Here is a 23,567-nt window from a genome sequence, read left to right on the forward strand (position 1 = left end):
ATGCTGTCCCTCATGAGCAGCTTCAACAAGTGCCTGCCAACAGAAATGGGTGGTAGGCAGACATTATTACACATTAGAATGCCTTTCACAATGGAGAACTCACTGCCTACCTGAGCATATAGTTTGAGAGGTGAAGGTAAGATCTCTCTTAGGGCCAACCCTTTTCGTTTTTTTCTTCTTTCACAAAGTCCATGGCTGTGCACAGTGCTTCATACTTTTCCGTCGCAGATAACCAGTCTTTATATTGTAATATGCCAATGCAATCTGTCACATATTCCACTGTGGTTGCTGCACACCATACATCATCAGAATCCTCATCCTTCGAGATTGCTTTATAGGCGTTCTTGAAAGAACACCAGCTCCAACATTTTGCCCTCCATGAAATGTATTTAATGGTTAAGTTAAATTATTGTCAAAGTGACAAAAGCCTTGCAATGGCTTTGCCAGACCCATTACTACTAAGAACATGGTTATGAGGTTTATGGTCAGTGAAAATCTCAAAATTTGTCACCATCGAAATGTACTAAACTACTCTACTGCCCAGGAACAGGCAAGAACCTTTCTTTCTATTGTGCTATAATGAAATTCAGCCTGTTTCAAACATCTCATAGCAAATGCAATTGTATTTTCTCTACCACACAGCCACTGGGCTAAGATTATCTCTAAGCCGTATTGGCGGGCATCAACAGTAAAAAAGCATTTTGACCTACTGAGTAGGATGAGAGGGCAGATGTAGAAACAATAGATTAATTTTTTAAAATGCATCATGGACTCTGACATCCCATACAAATGTCACTCCTGTTTAAAAAAAAAGATTGCATAATGGTTGAACCACTTGGGCATACTCAAGAACAAATCTAGAGTAATATTCACTCACACCCAAAAACGACCTGACATCTTTGTATTTGGGAGGTGCGACCTCAGAAAGAAGTGAAAACTTTGGTTTGATGCCTGAAGGAGTGATTTGATGACGCAAGTAATCCAACTCCCTAGTTAAAAGCTGGCATTTTTCTTGTCATAGGGTAATTAAAATATCCCTGAACGTGTCCAACACTTTAGTCAAAATGTTATTGTGGTCACCAATTGTCTCAGAGAATATTGGAATGTTCTCCTGATAAGTCTCGGCGCCTTTGAATTCTGCCAAAACTGTATCCATTATTTCTGAAACACACTAGCTACTGCGGCCAAGCCAAAAGATAATCTCAAAAACGTGTGTGCTCCAAAAGGTGTTACAAAGGATTTTAAATCTTTTGATTCTAATGCGAGTGGTATTTGGTGATAACCTGACCTCAAGCCTAAGAGCCTGAACATTTTTGCATTTCCAACACTGGATAATAGATCTTGACATTTTGGCAAGGGGTGCCCATCTAATACTATTTTTATTGAGGGTGCGTAAATCAGCACACAAACAGATGTCCCCTGTTTTTTTTCATACAATAACAATGAGAATGACCCACTCTGATGAGTCATGAACATCCCTTCATAACACAGTTTGTCCAACAATTTCTTAAGATCTTCCCTTACACTAAATGGAACGTGTCTAGGTATGTGTACTACAGGAATAGCATTCTGTTTCCGATTGATGAAGTATTCAAATGTGCTGGTATTCCCTATATAAAGGAGGAGGCCTACAAGTTCCCAGCTTTGAGGCCTACTATCTAGCAGTAGATACAGTAGTTAGCTAGGTGGCTCTTGGGAGAGACACTGAATGAGGGCAGCTAAAAACCTGCGCTGCTTCATCCCACAGACCTATTACAAACGGTGTTTTCCGGACCTATTCTTACCTCTGAAGCTATTCCAGGTGGTAATACAATGCCTAGCGAGACTTCATTGGATTTCCACAAATCTACATATTCATACGCTCATGACATTCATCTACAAGGTCTCTCCATGAATCATACCACACTTGACCAACTGGAACTCACTCACTGAGAAGCGGCAGGCCTCGAAAAGCTGGGAGACCTGTTTCAGAACAGCTTCCTTCTTTCCTTTCAAACACTGCCAGATTGATACGCTTTTCACCCTGGATAATTCCTAACATATGGCTTCTTAACTCACATCATACGCACCAAATGGGGTATAGTTGAAGAGGAACCCTCCAATATACCAACCAACACAAACTCTTTACAATATAGGTGCTGCTAGACACAGTACCACCTGGTTCTATAATTCAAATTCAGTCCATCCCATTATCTCACCAAGGCCTGAGTGACACTTAAGAAATGTAGTTTGGGAGAGCACTGCATGACAAATTGTGGACTAGAGCTCTGAACTACCCCATATGGTCTTCAGTAACACCAGATTTGAATTGATCCAATTCTTTATATTGCATCAGGTGTATCTTTCCCCCATTAAATTACATACATTTTTTGAGGGGAGCTCGCCTCTTTCCCCCGTTGCAATTTTGGAAACATGGACCTGCACCACATGCTATGAGCTTGCTCCTCCCTTTCCACGGACTGCACTCATATCTTTCACACGCTCTTCACATGCACAGGATACCCTTTTAATAGATGTGGGAAGGAGGCGCTCTAGGCCCCCCCAGTCCTAAACACCATAAAGTGAGGGCCATTTTTGGACCTCAATTTGATAGTGGCTAAACGAGCAATCACAAACATCTCTAAATCCCTCCTCAGCCAAAATGTATTTGACCAGTACGTTTAAGGGATGGGCCCAAGGAGAAAGAAAAACCCTACACAGTGAAGATTGTAAAGGTCTTCTCACTCATCTGATAATGGAATCCTGGGATCGCTTATGGGCCAAACAAGAGGAAAAACCTGTGGACAAAACCCTTCCTCCGCGACAACTCCAGACCCCTTGCCCACACCCTGCACTGCCCAACTCCTTGAGTATCTCATTTCGCTGACCCCTATGACCACTTCCTTACCTCACTCCTTCCAAACATTCAAGAAACACCCCGTCCAGGTCCAGATTTACCTCCTCTCACACAGACTTCTGACTTTGTCACTCAACACAGATTCCCTCCCCACCCCATCCACTAAGCACCATCATCTGATCCCCCAGACTGTCTGTCTGCTTTCACCCCAGTTTCTCCCATTGTCTTGAGTACAGATCCTGTGCACACACACGTGTGGTAAATAGTCAGAGTATGAGGACTGAGGTTTCTACTCATAGAGAATGATTGCTTCAAAAAAGAGCGTAGAAAGTCAAGATTTGTGTGAATAAAGTTTTTTTATAAGTCATGTAGTGGACAGTACAGTAAGATAGTAGCCAGCCGACACGTGTTTCGTCACACCGTGAAGGAGGTGTAACTCATCAGGGCTAAAGTACTGAGAGGAAGGAAAATATGAAAATAAAATAAATGACTTATTAGTGACAAACAATAACAGAGAGCATGGACGTAAGGGTGAGGATACTAAGTGAAAGTGGAAACCCTATGGTGCTAAAAATTATGCATGTTGTGAATTGTCATCAAGAGATGGCGAACCCCAAGAATAAGTGTAGTGCACAGTGGAACGTAAAAGAAGGACGGGCGGAACCATGAAGATCTGAGGAGCTATTGCTCAGATAGACTGCATATACCTAGTAGGCCTCAGGGTATCTAAAAGAAGACAAATGGAGAAAACAAGACTAGACATACAGGAGTGCTGTAAGGCAATGAAAGCACGCATTGGTTGGTGTAGCTCCGCTATGTGATCTATGACGTTGGTATAGTCCTGCTCTCCTGGAGGGAAGAAAACAGGAAAAGCAAACAATATGGCGGAGGTTTTGTTGGGCCCGTAAAAATTTTTAAAATCGCGGTGACAAGGGTGTATAAGTGCAGGGTGAAGCATACTGAAAAAGAATGAAACATGGAGTGTTGACCGGTCGTGGTGGGTGATAAAACATAGTATAGTACAACAGTGGACTGAAACGGAAAACACACATGTTGTTCGAACTCAAGGTAAATCTGCAAATGCATGTACAGGGTATAAACATGTTTAGAGAACGAAAGCAAGGTAAATAAATGAAAGTGTATAGGCAGTTGGCATTGTCAGTATGCAAACACTGCTACGGGAGTATATACACGTGTGAACCACAAAGTAGAGATAAAGGGTAAGGACACGGGGTAACATGTGGCAACCATCAGGGTAATATGGGTCTTGTAAATATCGTTATAATGGAGGGGCAGTAGCTGCAAATGTGTGTGATATGGTATGTACTCAGAACAAAGGTACACAGAGAAACGATAAGATGAACATGTTCTCATTCAGGGTTAGCCTATCAAGCAAAATGGGTCTAACATATGCAACAATGGCGGGCACATTGACAGTGAAGAATAAAAGATAAACTGGGTATAGTAATGCTTCTAGGGATGGCAAGACCGGTCAAGGTAGTGGAACGTTGAAAACAAGTCGAAACTAAACCAGGTAACAGTATTAGAGAGCTCCAGTATGTGGTAGATACAGAGTAGATAGACAGTAAGGCACATGAAAAAGAAATGGAGAGCGTAGTGAAGGAGGGGTGGGAATAATAAAAGGACAATACCTGTAAGGCTACAGGAATGGCGGGATCGTGAAAAGCACGGGGCGGTGGAGGAAGGCCCCCGTCCGCGGAGGAACTTGAGGCGATGAACACCAGGAAGCTGCTGAAAGGTCACGCAAGGGTTGCAGGGCCAGTGGCATCCTGATCTGGAATGCTGACTAGGGTACACAAGCGAGGATGGGAAACGGGTCAGAGCATGTCAAGACCCAGGGGTTGTACATGGGGCTGGGGTTCTGCAAACGTAGGCTTACCTGCAGCGGGAAAGAAGCGCACACGATAAGTGCGTCTATGGAACAAACGGCATCCGGGTAGAGGATCTACCACCAGAGTCAAGGCCGGGGATAAATATGGCCAGTAGCGTGCAGGGCGGCGTGGTGGGCGTGGCTGAAGAGCCAGCAGGGGTAAACACTAGTGCGTGACATCGGTGTTGGCGGGCAGGAAGTGAGGATAAGGAGTAGAAGTCCTCGGAGCCTGGGGAAAAGGAAAGACCGGTGGCGTGCACCTAGGTATGGTGGGCGTGGCTGAGGCCCGGAAAACACTAGTGCGTGAAATCGGTATAGGCGGGCAGGAAGTGAGGATGAGGGGTAGAGATCCTAGGGTGGATTCGAAAGAAACGGAAGGGATGGGGGAGAAAAGGGAGACATGGCAATATACTTGAGGTGGGAAGAAGGGATGAGCCAGATTGATGATGTGGATGGTATGAAAAAATCGGTAAAGGATATAAGAGGAAAAAAGGACAGAGGTAGTTAGAGTATGACCAGCGACACAGCAAAAAAAAAAATATATATATATATAAGCCAGGGAAATAAAGGTACCACAGGTATGTAGCAAGTGTATAAAAGAGCATACCTGGATGAGGGCTACAGAAGTTGGAGAAATTGTGGCATAGGAGACAATAGTACAGTAATTATAATGCATAAAACAGAATCAAGGTAACACTACGTTAATGCAGACAATGCAGGTATTGACACAGGAGGTTGTGGTTAGGAGCCGAGGAAGTATTGTAGCTCATGATCCATGTTGAGCCCGTGTCTCACTGCTTGAAGTCTCATGATCCAGGTGGCTTCCAGTCTTCTTAGTTTCAGTTCACGGTTTCCACCTCTGGCACATGGTTCCATGACGTCAATGCCATAGTAGCTGAGACTCTTGTTTGGACCTTGTGTGGTACAGTTGTTGATGTGGATTGCCGTTGGGTACCTGGCGTCTCCGTTGTGCATGGCTCTTACATGTTCCATGATGCGTTCTTTTAACGATCGGATAGTGCTACCTATATAGTATTTTTTTACAGGTGCACTCAACGATGTAGACAACATACCGGGTATTGCAGTTAATGTTTCGATTGATCATGAATTTTCGGTTTTTCCAATCTGAGAACTCTTTAATTCCGTTGCATGCCCATTTGCATGCTCCACAGCATCCACATTTGTGGAAGCCCCTCGTGTGGGGGTTGAGCCAGGTTGAGGTGGCGGTAGTTTTAGGAACTGTGGGGCTCAGCCATGTTCCTTAATGTTCTCCCCTTTCTGAAGGTGAATTGTGGTCTTGTAGGAATGAGATCTCCGAGAGTCGCATCTTTGAGCAGTGTTTTCCAGTGTTTGTTGCAGCTTTGCCTCATGATTACACTGGTGTCATTGTAGTCTGTGATGACTCTTATTGGTTGTTTGTTAGGGGTGGCCCTGGGTTTGGTGGCGAGCGTGCTTTCTCTCTTAACGCGTTTGATTCTGGCAGCCGCTTTCTCTATGGTGGCCTGTTTGTACCCTCGTTTTGTGAATCTAGTTTTCATGTTGTTCAAGCAGTTGTTGAATTCAGAATCGTCACTGCAGTTTCTGCGTGCTCGCGTGAATTCTCCAAAGGGGATCGTTTCAATTTGATGTGCAGGATGTAAGCTGTCCGCGTGTAGGAGTGCATTGCACGAAGTCTCTTTTCGATACAACCTAGTCTGTAGGGTGTTGTTGGTGACATATAGTTCAATGTCCAAAAATGAGATGTGAGAGAGGCTGGACTGACAAGTGAATTTCATCTCCATATTGTTGTTGTTAAGGTAGTTACAGAAGGCATCAAGTTGTTTCTTTGAGCCTGACCACAGTAGTAGCCATTGTCTTACCAAGTTTCCATTTTTTTAACCTTCCCACTACATTACCCCCCTAGAAGCGAAGTTACTCGTGACCTCTACATATCAGACCACTTACCCTATGGATTCTCTGAAGGGTTGACATCCCATTGAATCCCCCACCCCCCAATTAATGGATTTTGAATGCCATATGATCCGGTACACTCACACAATGTCACCATCCGATTTAGAACTTCACTGCCCATCCTAGATTTGATCTGGCAGCCCTCATTCCCAACCTCACTTGTCACAAGTGATATTCCTTCTTCAAAGGCGATGAGATCGACCTTAGACGGAGGCTCCACCCTACAAGTGGACTGTTTTCACCCAATGTACTTTGACCTTAATCTGTTGTAACGTTCTGCATTGCATAAGACTTCACTAAATATGTGTGATAAAAAATATAAAATTCCATTGCTGGTCCAAGTAGTCCTGGGGCTAGTGGATACAAAGGGACAAGGCGCCGTGAGATGGTGCAATGTCTCAAAGATGACTGAAGTCTTTGCCCCAGTCACAGTTGCTGTCAACAATAGGTGAGAAGTGTGCAGGTGGAAATTAAAAAAATGTTGAAGAATGCAGAGGAATTAAAGAGGAGGAATCTGAGAATGTGTCTGAAGACCTCCAATATCTAGAATATTTAGATTGCCCTTTTAATCTAGAACAAGTAGATCTTCTAGACCAACAGCACCTTCTGAAGAGGTCTCCTGAAGATCTTGGACTTCCAAAAGATGCCAAAGGAGGCTCTGTAGGCAGGGGAACTAGCAGAGGCGCAGGACACACCGGAGATGGAGGAGGTAGATATGAAGCTCCCATATCAAGTGATAGCCAACATGAAGGAAAGAGTCACTGCAGTAGATATTTCTCTGGTAGTAGAGAAAGTCCTGCAACATTTTGTAGTCGGCATACATGGAATCTCTCCTCTTTTTTTAGCCTGCTGGCCCATTTTTGCAAATAAATGGCAAGATTGCCTAGGAAAAGAGATCCTTAACATGGATTGCATCCTACACTTCTATATAGTTGTCGACATGTCATCCTTTTGAGCACGGTGCCAATCTACCCTTCGTTGACGTCAAGCCAGCTCTTTATAGCAAACAGATAGTGAGAGACTCTACCATCAATATCACAGTCCTTCCCCCAGATCAGTCTTCTTTCTTCCGCTAATCTTCCCCTGGATATCACCCACAAGGGTAGCCAAAGCCTTGGAAAACGTGGAAGGAGCAGAGGTAGCGAGGGCAACATCATTATGTCCCAGGTCTTTCAGACAGCTCTTCACATCTGCATTGATCCTCTTGAAGGCTATGCAGCCTAATAGTCTCCCTCTCCTCTAAAGTTCTCCTGGACCTGTTGCTAAAAAAAAGTGCAGGAATCAGGATATATATGACATCCCTTGTAGTGGCACATTTATAAAAACTGGCTGCCAGAGATCCTATTCTTAGACAGTCTGTAGTTACAGGCATCTTCTTTTCTATGGCAAAGACTGATAGCCAGTATGTGTTCCTCTTTCTGAAACACCATGGCTGAATCCAGTACTGAATGAATCTTCACCAAAAAACAAACCTACATTGGAAGTCTTCTTGCCTTGTAGACTCACAGAGGAGCAACATAGCTACGACGACTGGTGCCAGTCGGCTATCCAACAGCAACAGCCAGACAATAGCTTCCCGCACTGGTACATTTGGTGGGAACCATAGATGTAGTAAATTGGTCCCAGCTGCACTTAAACACATTGGCATTCTGTCCCAGTGGGTCACAAACTATAGGGATTATGTTTTTCTGATGCCAGTGCCAGGCTCAATCAAGAAGGACCTAGATTGGTGACTGGAAATATGTCAAACAGCCACGATTACCTTCACCCATAAACATACACAACTTCTCAAAACCAATTTGACGGTTCTGGGTTATAATTTTCAGGCATGTTGGATGGCACAGGAGTCAGCAGTCTTTCAGTTGGAGGGATCTTCTAAACACAGGGCTCTGCCTCACTTCGCTCCACTACTGGAAGGACAAATTGTTTCAGTGCGTAGTGATAATCAAGTATACAAGAGCTGTGTTACCTAGCTATAGTTGAGGAGGCACAGTGAACTTAGGTTCCACAGCTGAGAAACTTTGACCACAGCAGTTGTCCATGACCTAGCATACCTGTGCAGGTCCGGACACCTACATATGGGTCAGCTCTGATGTGAATTTCCTTCCTCTGTTCACTTTCATCTGCATTTCTCACTATTTCGGCAAGAAGGGGAGGCGGGGGAGGGGGAGGTCCTCGGAAGGTCCTCTTTGCCCAAAAACAGTGTCCATCTACCAATATTCTGCCCAGAAGCTCCATCCCTACACCCTTGGCGAGTCAGGGGATTATTGGATTAACGTTCCAATGGTTGAGAAGTCCATTTTAGGCCTTATCCGCATTCCCATGCGCCGCCAAAGACAACCTCCACAGAGGCATGAAGGCCGTCGCTGAATGGATGAAGGACAGCAGGGTGAAACTGCATTAAGACAAGACAGAGGTCCTCATCCTCGGCCCCACCCCATCAGCCTGGGACAACTCCTGGTGGCCTACATCGTTAGGAACTGCCCCGGAACCCACCGACCACGCGCGTAACCTAGGGGTCATCCTCGACTCCGCCCTCTCCATGACCAAGCAAGTCAACGCCGTCTCCGCGTCCTGCTTCAACACCCTCCGAATGCTACGCAGGATCTTCAAATGGATCCCCTCCAAGGAAAACCGTCACTCAGGCCCTCGTCACCAGCAGACTGGACTATGGGCACGCCCTCTACGCAGGAACAACAACCAAGCTCCTTAGACGGCTGCAACGCATCCAGAACGCCTCAGCACGACTGATCCTCGACATCCCCCGACGCAGCCACATCGCACCCCACCTAAGAGGCCTACACCGGCTCCCCGTCGACAAGAGGATCACCTTCAAACTCCTAACCCACGCACACAAAGCCATACACAACGCCAAACCGGCATACCTCAACGACCGACTCGGCTTCTACACCCCCACCCGCAGTCTCCGCTCTGCCAACCTCGCCCTCGCCACGCATCCGGGAAACCACCGCCGGCGGCAGATCCTTCTCCTACCTCGCCGCAAAAACCTGGAACACGCTCCCCACCGACCTACGGCAGACCCAGGTCCTGCTGCCTTCAATAGACGCCTCAAGACCTGGCTCTTCGATCAGTAGCAGCCCCCCCCCCCCAGCGCCTTGAGACCCTCGCGGTTATGTAGTGCGCTTTACAAATGTAATGATTGATTGAGTATCCATGCTTGTACAAGGTTTTGAAAAAACTCGAGAAGGTGTAAAAATTTTTAGAGCTTAGGGGACGGGGTGGGGCTTCAGTTCATGGTCCTTGCTTTGAGAACATCTCTAATTACCACCTAGGTTCTTCTGGTTCTATATGCGAACCTCCTTTTCAATTACAGCATTGCACTGGCTTCAAATGATGGTCTAAAGGCATATAGTGTAGGGCTGCATACGAGTTGTTCCTTGAGATTTAGAAATCTTATCAGCCAGAGATGTTTAACAGATGTGAGCAGTGCTTCCCAAAGTTTATCAGGCATGCATCAAGGGAGTTGTGCCAAAGGTCCGGCCATCTCCTATGCATCCTTGACTTTGAGAGTTTTTTTATTTACTAAGCTTGGAACAATCATTGCATGACTTATGTCTGCCAATTCAAGTCTTAGGAGGGTTTGGGCTTAGGTGTCACTGAGCCAATGTCAAGTAGGTGCCTAAAAATCTTAGCGAATGGGCGCATCAATTGATTTCCCATCGGTCTTGCTACTGCTCCAGACTGCTTCATTCGAACGACCTGAACAGTTTAATTTTGGCTTCTCAATGGCAGTAGTTGTCTTTTTGACAGCCATCACGTCTTCCATGTATGAGAGTAATGAGCAATCTTACAGCTGAGTTCTCCCTTTTGAAGTGTTTAAGCCAACCCTTCAAAAAGGTGATAAGCCAAATAAACACGATTGAGAAGCACCAATCTGCTAGGGAGAGATGGGATTCTTCGCTTGAGTGTGGCAGAGGGTATGTAAAGGCCATGGAGATTGAGAGAAGCAATGGAGGCTTGAATTAAAAGAGTGATCAGCAGCTCGAGAGGACAGATGAAAAGATGCAGGAACTACACAAGGTGTGACTTTCCCTATTGCTAGAACTGTTGCACCACCTCTGACGGCACATGTTGCTCAGAATGACAGGCACTGCAAAAGCTGCAAATGGTGGCCTATAGTCAGCATCAAGAATAAAAGAGTTCCAAAGACAAGGTGGAATGGAAGTGAACGTTCCTCATATCTACCTATGTCGCAGCTGTTCTTTACCCATGGCTCTTCTCATAATCTTCACAATTTCTAAGTCAACCTCTTTCACAAATAGCAAAAATGTAGGCATATCAAATCCACTTTAATCCATTAGCTCAGGGACAACCATCTGCATCCCAGCGTCTGGGTTCAGTTGTCAAACGTCACAGGTCATATTCTCACAGTGACTAAAGTAACAGACATCCCTGTAGGTGACCTAGTTATGCAGTGAGCGCTCTGCTTTTCTCATGATTCAAATCACCTAAATCAAGCTTCTTTAGTGCTCCTATGTAGCTTAATCTGGTTCAGCCACTGATACTAACCTGTTCATCAATCAGTTGTGCATCTCTGAGACCTTCTGAAGTCCCAGAGCTCAAGGCCAGGACATTTTATAGCAAAACAAATCCTGGGCAGTTGACCCAACACTAAGTTAAAGAAAATGTCACAAGGCATCTATAGCAGAATACACATTTAGTGCCACAGTCCTTCATGTTTGTATTGTCGTCTCTACAATGCGGCAGACAGTGTTTGTGAGATCTGGTTTCTCTCAGAATCTTGGTCTTGTAACCACCAGATTGGTTATGAGCCTCTTGGAGGCATTTAGAACATTCATTTCTATTTTGTTTGGTCTCATCACCATTGATATCTTGTTGGTACAGTCAGTTTCTTGGGTCTCTCTATATTATCTTTAATTGAAAGTTCCCCAAAAGGGCCAGCGAGGGAATAGGAGTTGAAGATTTGTTATTGGTCTGTCTTGCAGCTAGCACTGTTTTCTCTGGTGCATTTAGTCTCTGGAGCATTTTTCTCTGGTGGCAACACACTTTAAGTTTCTTATGAGATATGGAAGCACAGGTAATCTCATCTTGATTAGAGAATATAGTTTAGCAAATATCTTTGTTGGTTTCATCACCAGTTTCCAGTGAGTAGTGTACTCTAACAGATCTGTGACATATAGACAATTGCTCTCTATTGTGTGGTCTTGTCTCTACAAACTAATGAAAGACTTCTGGGAGGTTTAGAGTATCACACACAATATCTTGTTCTCACCACTAGCATAGTCTTCAATACCTCCAGGAGACACAGTTTATCAACAGGCACTTATTGCATGATCCCACCTAACAGAGGTGGCGCTGAATGTCTCCAGGAGGCACAGTTTCTCATCATTTTGCTGCTCTTCCACAGTGGATTTGCTCCAAATAGTTCCTCAGTCATGCACCCACGGGGTGGCTAAGGAGGTAAGAATGGGAATGAGCATGGGAGATGGCTTGCCACCCATTAACTACCATAAAGTATACTATCAGGAGCTCTAGTGAACACTGCGTAGACGAATCCCAGATTCTGGTAGGGAGGGAGTGTCATCCAAGCTTCCCTCCGTCAGGATAGCTGGATCAGGCACAGCTGGAGTCTCTTGCACTGAAGTAGTAACTGGTGGAAGGTTTACACCGGAGAGCAACGGGGCATCGTCAGTGAGCTCTGAAAGAAAGAAAGAGCTCTGTTAGAATCAACCTGGTAGCTCAGGACAACGCAGGCACTGTGCCGGAGCCCCCTTCTCACCCAACAACCCTCGCTTATTTGACTCATAAATAACCAATCAGTCATTTCCCACAACTGACTAAGGTAGTAATTGTGTCCCCCGTCCCCCATCTTTACCACCAAAAAGACAGACCATCCCTTTGTTCCATGTAGAGGCTGGATGGCAATGGTCTATTCAACATTAAACCCTCAAACCTGAGTTAGTTCTCACCTGCAACCCAGAACACTGCACCCTCTAGTTGCAAGGACTAAAACATATGTCCCCAAACTAAGAAGCTGGTAAGCAAAAATGGGGGTGCAGAGTGAAAAGAGCCAGTGCAACTAAGCAGCCAAACCTAAGAAAGCATTCTCTATCCACACACCTGGCTGTACACAGACCAATACATGCCCAGACAAATCAAAAGGGAAAAAGATCTACTCCACATCTCAGGTTGACAAGTCACAGAAATTGGTACACACTCATAATAATGAGTAATTACTCACTTTTTTGTATTAGTGGGCCCTTTCTGACATAAAAAAAAATGCCTCCTCCCAAAAGATGAGCGATATTCATCTAGTTTTGTCTGCTGTAATAACAGCATGCCAATATGATGTAGTCTGTAACATACTGCCCCCAGTTGCATAATGTTCTTGTCTTCCATATTTTTTAATGTACACATGGCTAACAAAGCACGCCACACATCTTTCTTGGCATAAAGCCACTTGCTTACCTGCTATTTAGTTTAAAGGTTCTGGTGCAGAGTGGCCGCTATCAATACATTTGAGAAGCTCTGACTCCCAGTCCCCAAGTTGCATTTGTTCTCAATCTACTTGGACCTACTAATTGGACCTAGTAATCTGTGGTTAGTGGTGTTTTTCAATGTATGTTTTATGGTACCATTTGTATTTCTTGGCTTGTTTTTCTAGTTGTCTGCGGAAGCAAACTCAGCATTTCCGTCACCATAATGGGTGGTCAACTGCCATTATACATTGGATATTGGAGATAGGTAGAACTGCCAGTTGCATTTTAAGGGCTTCCTTTGGCAGGCTGTAATGTGCTGGTCAGTCAACCAGTTTAAAGACCTGGCATCAAAGTATGCGGAAGACAAGCGAAGCTGCACTTGTACACACCAAACATTTGCTGATGGAGGGAAATGCTCTTTCAGCTGGAAGCAAATTTGTGAACACTTGCCGATGGAGGGAAATGCTCTTTCAGCTGGAAGCAAAATTGTGAACACTTATGTGGAAGAGGTGTGACGGAGCGGCCAGGGTGCCTGACTCCGGACCACAGGGTTCACGGTTCGATCCCTAGCTCCAGCGGCAGGTTAGCCCAGCACCATGTGACTCTGGGCAATAGCTTGCTTAATCTTCCTGACGGCCCCTAGCGCCGGGACACCTCCGTTGGAGGTAGCTGTGCGCTTTACAAATGCTGGCATGTTATGTTATTAACACTTATAACGCGCACAGATATTCGAGAGTGTCCCGGCACGTAAAGCAGCTGCGAATGCAAGGGGCTAGGAGGAGCTGTGGGTTAATTAAAAAGCAAGATCTTTAACTGCTTCTTAAACAGCCTAGGAGCTTGAGTATGCGGCAATTCATAAGGAAGGGAATTCCAGGCTTTGGCTGCCTTAAAAGGAAGAGCTGTCCCCCGTTCGCGTAAGACGAAAACGGGGAATCACATGAAGACGCTGCGCGGCTGAGCGCAATTGTCTTCGGGGGATGTAGAAATCCAAAGCGTCTCCTAAGATACGGCGGCCCAAATTTCAGAGGGCTCCGTGGGTAAGAGTGAGAGCCTTGAACTGGATGCATTGCAACACGGGGAGCCAATGAAGGTCCCGGAGATTATGTTTTATGCTCGATCTACCAGAGATACCGAGCAGCACTCTTGCTGCCACGTTTTGAATAATTTGCAACTTTTTCAGCTGGTATCCAGGTAAGACAATATACAATGCATTGGCATACATAGACATAGAGAAACAAGTGGGTTTGCTTATTCAATCTGCACATCTACTGACATTCTAAGTCTACAACAGAATTCACTGAACTCCACACAGTAGGAGGTGCTCAGAAAAATGGCGTCCTGACACCCACCCACTGGGATGTAAATCAATCTGTGGACCTAAAAGATCCAGCCCAAATATTATACACACTGCACCAGAGCACACTCAATCATTATGTCTATAATCCAATCAGAACACATTTGAAATGATGGAGGATTATGGATAGGATTTCCTCTTGGCAAAGTTTCCAGTAAGTTTTTGATCCAATTTCCTGAAAGTCAAACTTTAATAAGTACTTCAGCCACACTTCCAGATCAGGTCTTGTGTGTTTTATTTACAAAAAATGAATGTAGATACAGCAGCAGCCGACACGCGTTTCGCCCGCAGGGCTTTTTCAAGGCTGCAGAGGAACATATGTACAGTACTTTTTAAGAATATTGTTTAAATCAACAATATCCACACTACATGCGTACAGTTTTTTCCAACCCCTCCCGGTGTATGTTGAGCCAACACAGGATTGACACAATCTCATGCGTCTTACATTCAAAAAATTGGTGACATAAAAAATTAAAACTCTCCATGATCAACACCTCAAGAGAGATTATAGAAATCATGTTAGTGAGATGCACCATAATTCATAGTGAGAGGTGAACCAAGTATAGCGCCAGACAACCTAAAATGAAGTGCCTAAAATGAATGCGTGTCCTCATGTAACGTAACTGGTGCTATGTAAAGCGCTCTGATACCTGATTCAGTTCGGGTCTAGTTCGCGCTATATAAAACTCTGTAAAATAAAAAAAATAAAAAATAAAAATTAAAAAAAACGTGAGATAGAGCAAAGACAATAACTGCATGTGAGTCCATGAAGCATTGGAACCAGGATTTTCTCCTCGTCTTAGGTGCAAAGAAAAGAGACCCGTCCCCCATGGGAATTGAATTATAGGTGAGTAAAAATAATGTCTCACCTTGAAGAGAAAAATGTATTGTCAAGGAATGTAGTTGCCACTGGTGTGTTGGAATCGGTATGTTGACGATGAAGTTTCTAAACAATCCAAGTGTTCAATTTCTAGAAGGGATATGTTGCAGCAATTGTATCATTTTTTTTAAATGTAGGGTGAGATTACTGTAATTTAAATAGTCATGTATACAAAATGACTCCTCCATATTTGTGTCCACTGACATCTAACACATGAAAAGAAAAAAGTAGCTTGACTTAATATGCATAATAAGACCATGAGTCTGTGTTAAGAATCACTATGACCCATCAAACTCTATAGTTCATCGTTAGCGCAGCCGAGTATCGATTTAATAATCACACTATGTTGGTTTCATCCTAATTCTATTTGGGATTAGGGTGAAAAGAGGCTCACATATCCTGAGCAAACAGTTAAAAAGACGTCATAACGAACATTTAAGAGCAATAATAAAATCAAGCCATATGCCTTGTTCCGCAATGCATTGGCATAGTCAATACGTGACAGAATAAGAGCACGAGTCACCAGTTCCTCAGCTGGCCTGGGTAGCAATGGAAGGAACTTCCTAAGCGATTTCAATGTACCAAAGCATACTACGGGCAGTTTTTTTTTATCTGTGTAGAGAACCAGAGGTCCTCACTAAACCAGACCCCAGATTCTTAACAGGATTGCTCACAGAGTTAGGCATAGGATACTCTGTGTGCCAAAGATCCTCCCTAAATTGTGGGGGAAAAGACCCATACAGAAGTACTTCCAACTTGTCCTCATTAAACTTAAGCGGAGCCTGTGCGAGCCAGTTAAAAACGGCTGAAAGACAGTTATTGGCTCGATCCTGGGACAAGTCGTTTTCCTTCCACGTGAAGAGGAGCTGTGTATCATCGGTGTACGCTATGATCTTAGCTCCCAGCTCCTCCACCAGATAGATCAGGGGAGTAACGTATAGATTGAAGAGAAGCACACTCAAAGTAGAGCCCTGTGGAACTCCTGTGGTCACCTTTCTTGGGGCCGAGGAGAACAGAGGCAGCCATACCTGCTGTGTTCTATCCTCTAAAAATGATTTGAGCCAATCCCATGCTAGACCCGATTTTCCAATGCTTGAAAGACGGGACAATAGTTGGCGAAGAGGCACCGTATCGAAGGCGGCAGAGAGATTCAATAAAATCAAGGCCGCTCTGCCGCCTACATCCAAACATTCTCTTAAAGCCTCCGACATCTCAACAAGGGCCGTCTCTGTACTATAAGTGGCCCTAAATCCCGACTGGGCTGGGTGAAGAGCTTCAGATGTCTCAACAAAGTTGGCAAGTTGTTTGTAGACTGCTTTCTCACACACTTTCGCCACAGCCGGGAGGAGAGTAATAGGTCGGTAGCTGGCTGGCGTAGAAGGGTCTAAAGAAGGCTTTTTTAATAGTGGGAGCAATTTAGCCTGTTTCCACTCAGGTGGAACTGGGGCAGTCTGAATCGACATGTTAATAATGGTTTTAACGTCAGAGTTGACCACCTCAGCAGCTGCCACTAGCAGCCTAGCCAAACAGGGATCGGCTGGAGAATCAGATTTAAGTGAATCAGTCAATTTCTTCAGCATTCAAACCTCTCAAGTCTGCTTCTACACATTATGATGCTACTTTCTAACAGTTGAGAATTGCAAATAAATTAGTAAATGCAAGAATATGTAATTCAAATTATTTTGTCATGTCCCATTTCTACACTGAGTGCTTTTCTGCTAATTTATCGCCGTCTGACCTAATACTTGGATAATATAATTGATATAATTGGACAAACAGTCTTAAAATCAATCATGACTACCAACATTCCGTTCCCAAATGGCCTCACATCACCCCTCACCTCAGGAACCTCCACTGGCTCCTCATCAAGAAGAGATGCCAGTTCAAGAGCCTCACGCCTACAAAGCCCTCCACGACCAAGGACCATCCTGCCTTAACCACCACCTGAACATTCACCAACGCTCCAGACACCTCCGATCCTCCTCAATTACCCTCGCTTACACCCCCGCATCGGTCACAGCCATAGCAGAGGCCACTTATTCTCCTACATTGTTGCCAAGATCTGGAACAACCAGGTCCTTCATCGCCGAACCCCACCTTCCCTGGCAGATTTCAGAAAGAGACTCAAGACTTGACTCTTCAGCAGTAAAACAGAATCCTCAGCGCCAAGATACCCCTAGGGGTGACAGAGCTACGCTTTACTAGTACTGAACGATTGAACATTGGTGAGCTTATTTACATGTGAACAAGAACACACTGCCGGGGTTGCGGTGCTAGAGTGCGGAGCAACAAGATTCCAGGCCCTTGAAAAGCTTCTCCAGCCAAATTATCCAATATGAATCCGGTTGAAACAGGCCCTACCGGGCAATCCAAGCTGGAGGGAGACTGACTCCACCTCTTCCAGGGATTAACTGCATTAACATTCATCTGGCCTGGGTCTGTTAGTCCGTACCTTATTTCCCCAAACTCATATTGGATGCATGAGGCAACACTGTTTTGGCGGGGTGAGGCAGGACCCATTCTGACAGCACTCTGCAGTGATGCCCTCAATGTTATCCTCTGTTGCTCCCTGGAAGGTCTGGCAGAGGTTAGCTATTAAATCAAAGAGGCTCTTCCTGCCAATACCAAACCTCACTAGGTGGAGAGCTAATTTACCTGCACAAACTACGCACGCTTATAGACTGAGCAATTGCGCTAGTTTTGGAGCAAACAAGGGGAAGCATAAGAGCAAGGAATCTACGATCATCTTTGATTCCCGGTGCATGGCGAAGCCATCCGACCAGAACCCCGCTGTAGACAATCTGCACCATTCTGGGTCAGGAGCTACTCTGAAGCATGATCGTCGGAGTCTTGTTGACTGACATGAAACCAGGTCTGATCATGATCAACCTGAAGATTGATAGGCTAATGAACCAATTGTATCCAAATAGACCTACTGGCCAGGAGGGAATAGAGTTCTCCCACAGAACCTGTGAAAAGACCTGAAGAAAACAGATCAGGTGAAGCTCATCAAAACTTGGCTAGCCACTACAACAATAAAGTATGCTGTAATTATTAGAACGTTTTATAGATTGTGGATGCACTGTAGCTTCCTGAATGTGTGCATGTATTGGGGCCGTTATTGCAAGCATGTATTCTGTACTTAGGGTCTATAAGCTGCAACATAATTTTCTTTTTTCGCTTCTCATAAACTGTGCAGCAGGGTGTTGCCGGTTGTTTTACTAGCTTTCCTGTCAAAAACTAATTTTACCAAATTAAAAACATGCACACCCTTATTTGTACATTTTGTTGTTAAAAAAGGCTTGAGACCTTTGTTCGACTCCAATTGGTGGTTCTCAGGACTTAGTGGCCATTGCTGATATTTACTCTCTTACTTGGAAAGATCATTATTTGGTTTCCTTTTTTTGCCAACTTTCTGAATTTTCAAGATATTAGGCCATAATAATGTGAGCCCGCTGTTGATTATGAGTGGAAAAATGTAACTTGTTGCTTTGGAGGAAGTATAGTCCAGTCCGGCTAGGAAACGCCCTTTGACTGATTGAATGACTTCTTTCTACTACTTTTATAGCCGTCGCAAACATTTCTTAAACCACACGAATCTTTGTAAGTCTGCAGGTCGCAAAACTGCAACACCTCCAAATTCCTACATTTCTTTTATTGCAGAGATCCTACTCTTTTAAGGAGCATAAAAAAAGATCCAAACCGAAAAGCACAAAAAAGGCTTTGTTAAAGCCAGAGCAGATCCACACCAATATTAACAAGGCATGAAAACGTATCTTCCACTCATTTTGTCGTCACTGGTTTTTCGGGATCAATAAAAACCATACTTTCTATTCCTGGGCACAAGCCCAACAAAACCCCATAGAGAAGCCTCATTACCTGTCCACTTCGTCGGCTCAGAACTTTCGTCTTCCTTCTAACTGATTTCTTATTAGGAGGTGGTAGTTCTCGGGCAAAAGGGTCTGAAAACCGGATCCAAATAGCCGGTGCCCACTTGCTGCTCTTAGATCTGTGGTCTATTCACTGGTCAAACGAATGTGTCTGCTTCAGGATTAGTCTCATCTAAATACAAAGGAGGAGGGATTGTTTCTTTGGTGAAGATGGCTAACCCTGATGACAATGATGTTACTATTTATCATCTTATTGCCCTTCTCCAGTTTTGTGTAAATTATTGCATAAGCTTGCAATAAAACACCTCTTTACAATTCTGCAAGAACTGATGCAATGGAACTCTGGAAGCTTGGTTTAATCCAAGGCATAGACACGAAACTGTCCCAAGTTACTGTTGACAAAATTAGGACAATTCTGGATGATGACAGTGATACAGCAGAAGTGATCACAGTTGACCACTTCACCGCTTTTGCTCCTTTGGTCCAAGTGCTAGTAGACAATATAACAAGTAAAAGTACAATGAGCTTTGCATTGCCAGAATGGAAGTTTCACCATCTCGGCATCTAAACACAATCTCTTGGTTTTAGCCTGGAACAAGACCTGGCCTAAATGAACAGATTTTGGATTAATCTCTCAACTGTTGCAACATCCAAAGAAGATTCTTCCCTTTCTCCCAAACAAGTGTGATTTTAAAGTAGCAGCTTCTTGTATCTGCACAAGGCTTGCAACTGTAATAGCTTGGATTCTTGAATGATATCCTAAGGTCTTGCTAAACCATAAAGAGTATAGAACGTTTATGACAAGATACGGAAGTGGCTTCCCATTCAGCATAGTCTTATTCGGCAGTAAGTGCATGGTTTATTACTCCCTTCCTACCTAGTGGCTTTTTCTACTAGGTAGTTATAGTTCAGTCTCCTTTTCTGTAGAAAGAGGGTTTTTTGGTTTTCTAATAACTTTGACCCGTTTGACAAATCTTCACAAAACTTCCCAAAACCAAGTTAATTCACCTCAGCTCTTTCCTGGAAAGTTTCGGGGTGATCTGTTAAGTGGGGGCAGAGAAAAAAAGGGGATCCCAAAACACAAAATACCCATGCATTTTCCATAGACTTCAGGCAGGGCTGCAGCAAAAACTGCTTAACAAAATTATACTAAATTCGGGAGGAAGCTAGATATTGGTCAGCAGATTGTGCTTTTTGTTACTTCATGTAAATCCATTCAGTAGTTTTTGACAAATTAAATTTCCAGAATAATTGTACATCTGGACGGTTGGGTCTGCAGGAGTACCAATTTAAATATAGAGCATTCAGATTGACCCAAGCACCTTTACTTACCTTGAGCCATCTCCCTCCCACAGGAACGAGAGCTTTGATTGCCAGCCAGCAACATGAGAAAAATGTTTACGACCGCCATTACAGGACTCAAGAAGTTATTTTCCGGTCCTGAAAATATAAAAAATATTGGCAGAGACAGATAACTGTCCGGGAAGGGGGACTAAGTGACCATTGAACATCACGATGGGCTCCACGGGATGGGGCCCACGGGTCCAAAAAACAGCTGGGGGGCAGCAATTGAAGATGGGCGCAATTTAGCAGAGCTCCCGTATCTCACCTCACACATCCCACATAATCTGTTAAACCATCCGCCAACCTGGGAACCACAGACATAGTACTAAATCCCCGAAGCGCTGCAGTTGCGTCCGGTAAAGAAAGAACTCTGGAGCACCATAGCCTTAGAAAAGAGGGAGCGGGCTGGAGGAACAGAGCAACCGGGACCTAAAATGAGCAGCAACGCCAAAACGCAAGCGGTGAGCGCTGTCATAAGGGTGACAAATGCAAAAATAACAATTGATGGACAGAATGCAGAACAATGTTGTACATCCACCCCAGTACAGAGATCAGGGCCTTGGATAGCTTGACTCCAGTGAAATGGAGAGCACGGGACCCACGTCTGGGCATACCAGTCCCACTCGGGGTGACAAATACAAAAACAACAATTGATGGGCAGAATGTAGAACAATGCCGTACATTTGCCCCAGTACAGAGGTCCGGTGAGCGGCACAGTCCTCGGCACAATCTTCAGTGAAGGACACAGCGGTCCAGCAACAGATTCACGTCTCGCCCCGGGATCGGGGAGTGGCGGACTGTGAGGCACAAGGTGACATGACTCTGAAGGAGTAGGAGGCGAGAGCCCAGTTGACAAAGAGACTTCATTGACAGAGAAGGCCCGAATTTGGCCGCTCCCATACCTCAATGGTGCGACCCAGCTGGTCCCACAAAAGCGGTGGAGGAAACAAAAGACTGACTGCATACTTGCGCTCCCTCCGTCCACTGCGAAGGCTGACGCAAGAGGCCGCAGGTGTGAAGAACTGTAAGTAAGGAGGACTGGGTCAACCAAGCCACTGAAGCGAAGATACTATGTCCCATAAGGAGAAAAACCCACTGGAACACCAATGGGGATGAAAAAAGAAGCGGACTAACAAGATAGTGCAGCTGGGGCCCAAATCGAACAGAAAGCAGAAATTCAGGCAGTGGAGGCGGACTTCGGAGCGATCGGAGAAGCCCAGGCGAGGTCTTTGGTGAGTGTTGCAGTGACCCGGCAGCGGATGGATGCTGATGCAAGAGGTTAGAGGTGTGGAGGACAACACGCCGTGAAGCCGGCTGGCTAGCTTAGGAAACACAGCCCGGGTGTGGGGTGGGACCAGGAGGCATCAGACCAGCCGATAAGCAGAATCAATCACTGGGAGAAGAACTCAAATAGCCTACATGAGGTGGTGAATAGGTAGGCCCCACAAAGATGGGGCAAGAGAAACAAAAGGGGAACATCAACAACCTGCAAGAAGAGGTGAAGGTACTCTAACCTCAACCAGAAAATTGAAGTGGATGGCAAGGAGTCCCCGGTCAGCCATCAGGCGAGATGTCCTAATTATTCCCAACAAGCCAAAGACACATCGAAGACGACCGAGATGGCGGCCCCGCCAGAACGGGGAAGCAGAGAGGCCACACAGGAATGGATACTGGCCTGAATAGCAGCAAAAAGCGCTGAATCAAACCCACAGACACAGGTGAAAGACCTAGCCAACTGCTCTTTATGTCTGGCTACTCTGTATTTCAACAATAAAGACTTTTTTTGAATGATACAACCTGAAGAACCTTCTTTGGACTGATATCTCTCACTCGATATTGTATTGTTGTGCTCGGGAATCAAGTTTGCTCCTATTTAGTTCCTTCTGTGTTCACAGAGGGACTTTTCTGGCACGCTAGTGGTCGCTGCCTGTTTGTTCCCTTGAGCATGCGCTACATGATAATTGGTTTCTTTTTCACTTGTATTGGTTTTGCGCAAGACACTACCCAACCACGTACCGCAGTAATTGACCTAGCCAACACCTCAGTCGGAAATCTCAACTCTGAACTCACCGGGATTGCCACTACATTAGAGGGAGACTTAGTCCATCGCACTCACGAAGAATAAAACCGTCTTGCGAAAAAGTTAAAGAGTGAACAGTGGCTCTACTAAGCGGAGGTCACATCTGAGGGGAAGTGAAACTTTGGCCATGCAAGGGGAAACCCAACACGCCGCGTGGATCATCCTACCAATCCATGGACAGGCGGCGGTTACTACCTCTGAGTCCGGAGCCCCTATAGGACCTACATCATACAACCCCAAATGACCATGATGACAGGTGGAAAAGGACTGTGTGACACACACCAAACCAAATTAGACAAGTACACCATGCAAAAAATTAAAATAAAAAATTAAATTAAAAAAATCGAGAAGCGGTGCATACTTCATGAGGCAGTCTCTGCCACCCACCCAGGCACCGGCAGAAGGAGGAGAACCCACATTACGAGATATCATGTCGGCAATAAGTGGGGTGCACACATCTCTAAAAACTCGCATGGACTCAATCACAGCGGAGGTGTCGCTGGTAAGAGCAGACCTCTGAAATATGAATGAAAGACTTACAGCAGTGGAATCCACCATGGCCAAACTCCAGACAGACTCGAAAGTACTACAGAAACAAGTTAATCTGCAAGCCGCAAGTCAATTGCTAGAAGCCAACCTCAATGAATACTAGGCCATATCACAGCAAAATAATGTAAGAATAATTGGAGTCCCTGAACGAGCAGAGGTGCCGGCAACGGACCTTTTCGTGGAGGAACTGATGATGTAGCACTTACAACTACGAGGCATATCAAGGTTTTTCTCAGTTGAAAGAGCAAACCCGGAGCCCCATCAAGGACCGATCCTGGCCCGAATATTGAATTTCCGAGGAAGATGCAAAACTGCTGAAGCGCTCCACCTGT

The 23,567-nt window shown here is 44.9% G+C and overlaps 1 protein-coding gene across 1 annotated transcript in view; it reads right to left on the reverse strand.

The window, feature by feature from the left end:
* Positions 1-10,961: 10,961 nt before the first annotated feature.
* The window catches only part of BSCL2 (BSCL2 lipid droplet biogenesis associated, seipin), a 142,278-nt gene continuing 129,672 nt past the window's right edge, over positions 10,962-23,567 (reverse strand). The window contains exon 10 of the mRNA XM_078660485.1: positions 10,962-12,357. Coding sequence (XP_078516611.1) covers positions 12,191-12,357 — 167 coding nt within the window. The 3' untranslated portion in view covers positions 10,962-12,190. The remainder of the gene's footprint in view (positions 12,358-23,567) is intronic.

Source organism: Lissotriton helveticus, chromosome 9 (genome assembly GCF_964261635.1).
Source record: "Lissotriton helveticus chromosome 9, aLisHel1.1, whole genome shotgun sequence".
NCBI classification, from domain to species: Eukaryota; Metazoa; Chordata; class Amphibia; order Caudata; family Salamandridae; genus Lissotriton; species Lissotriton helveticus.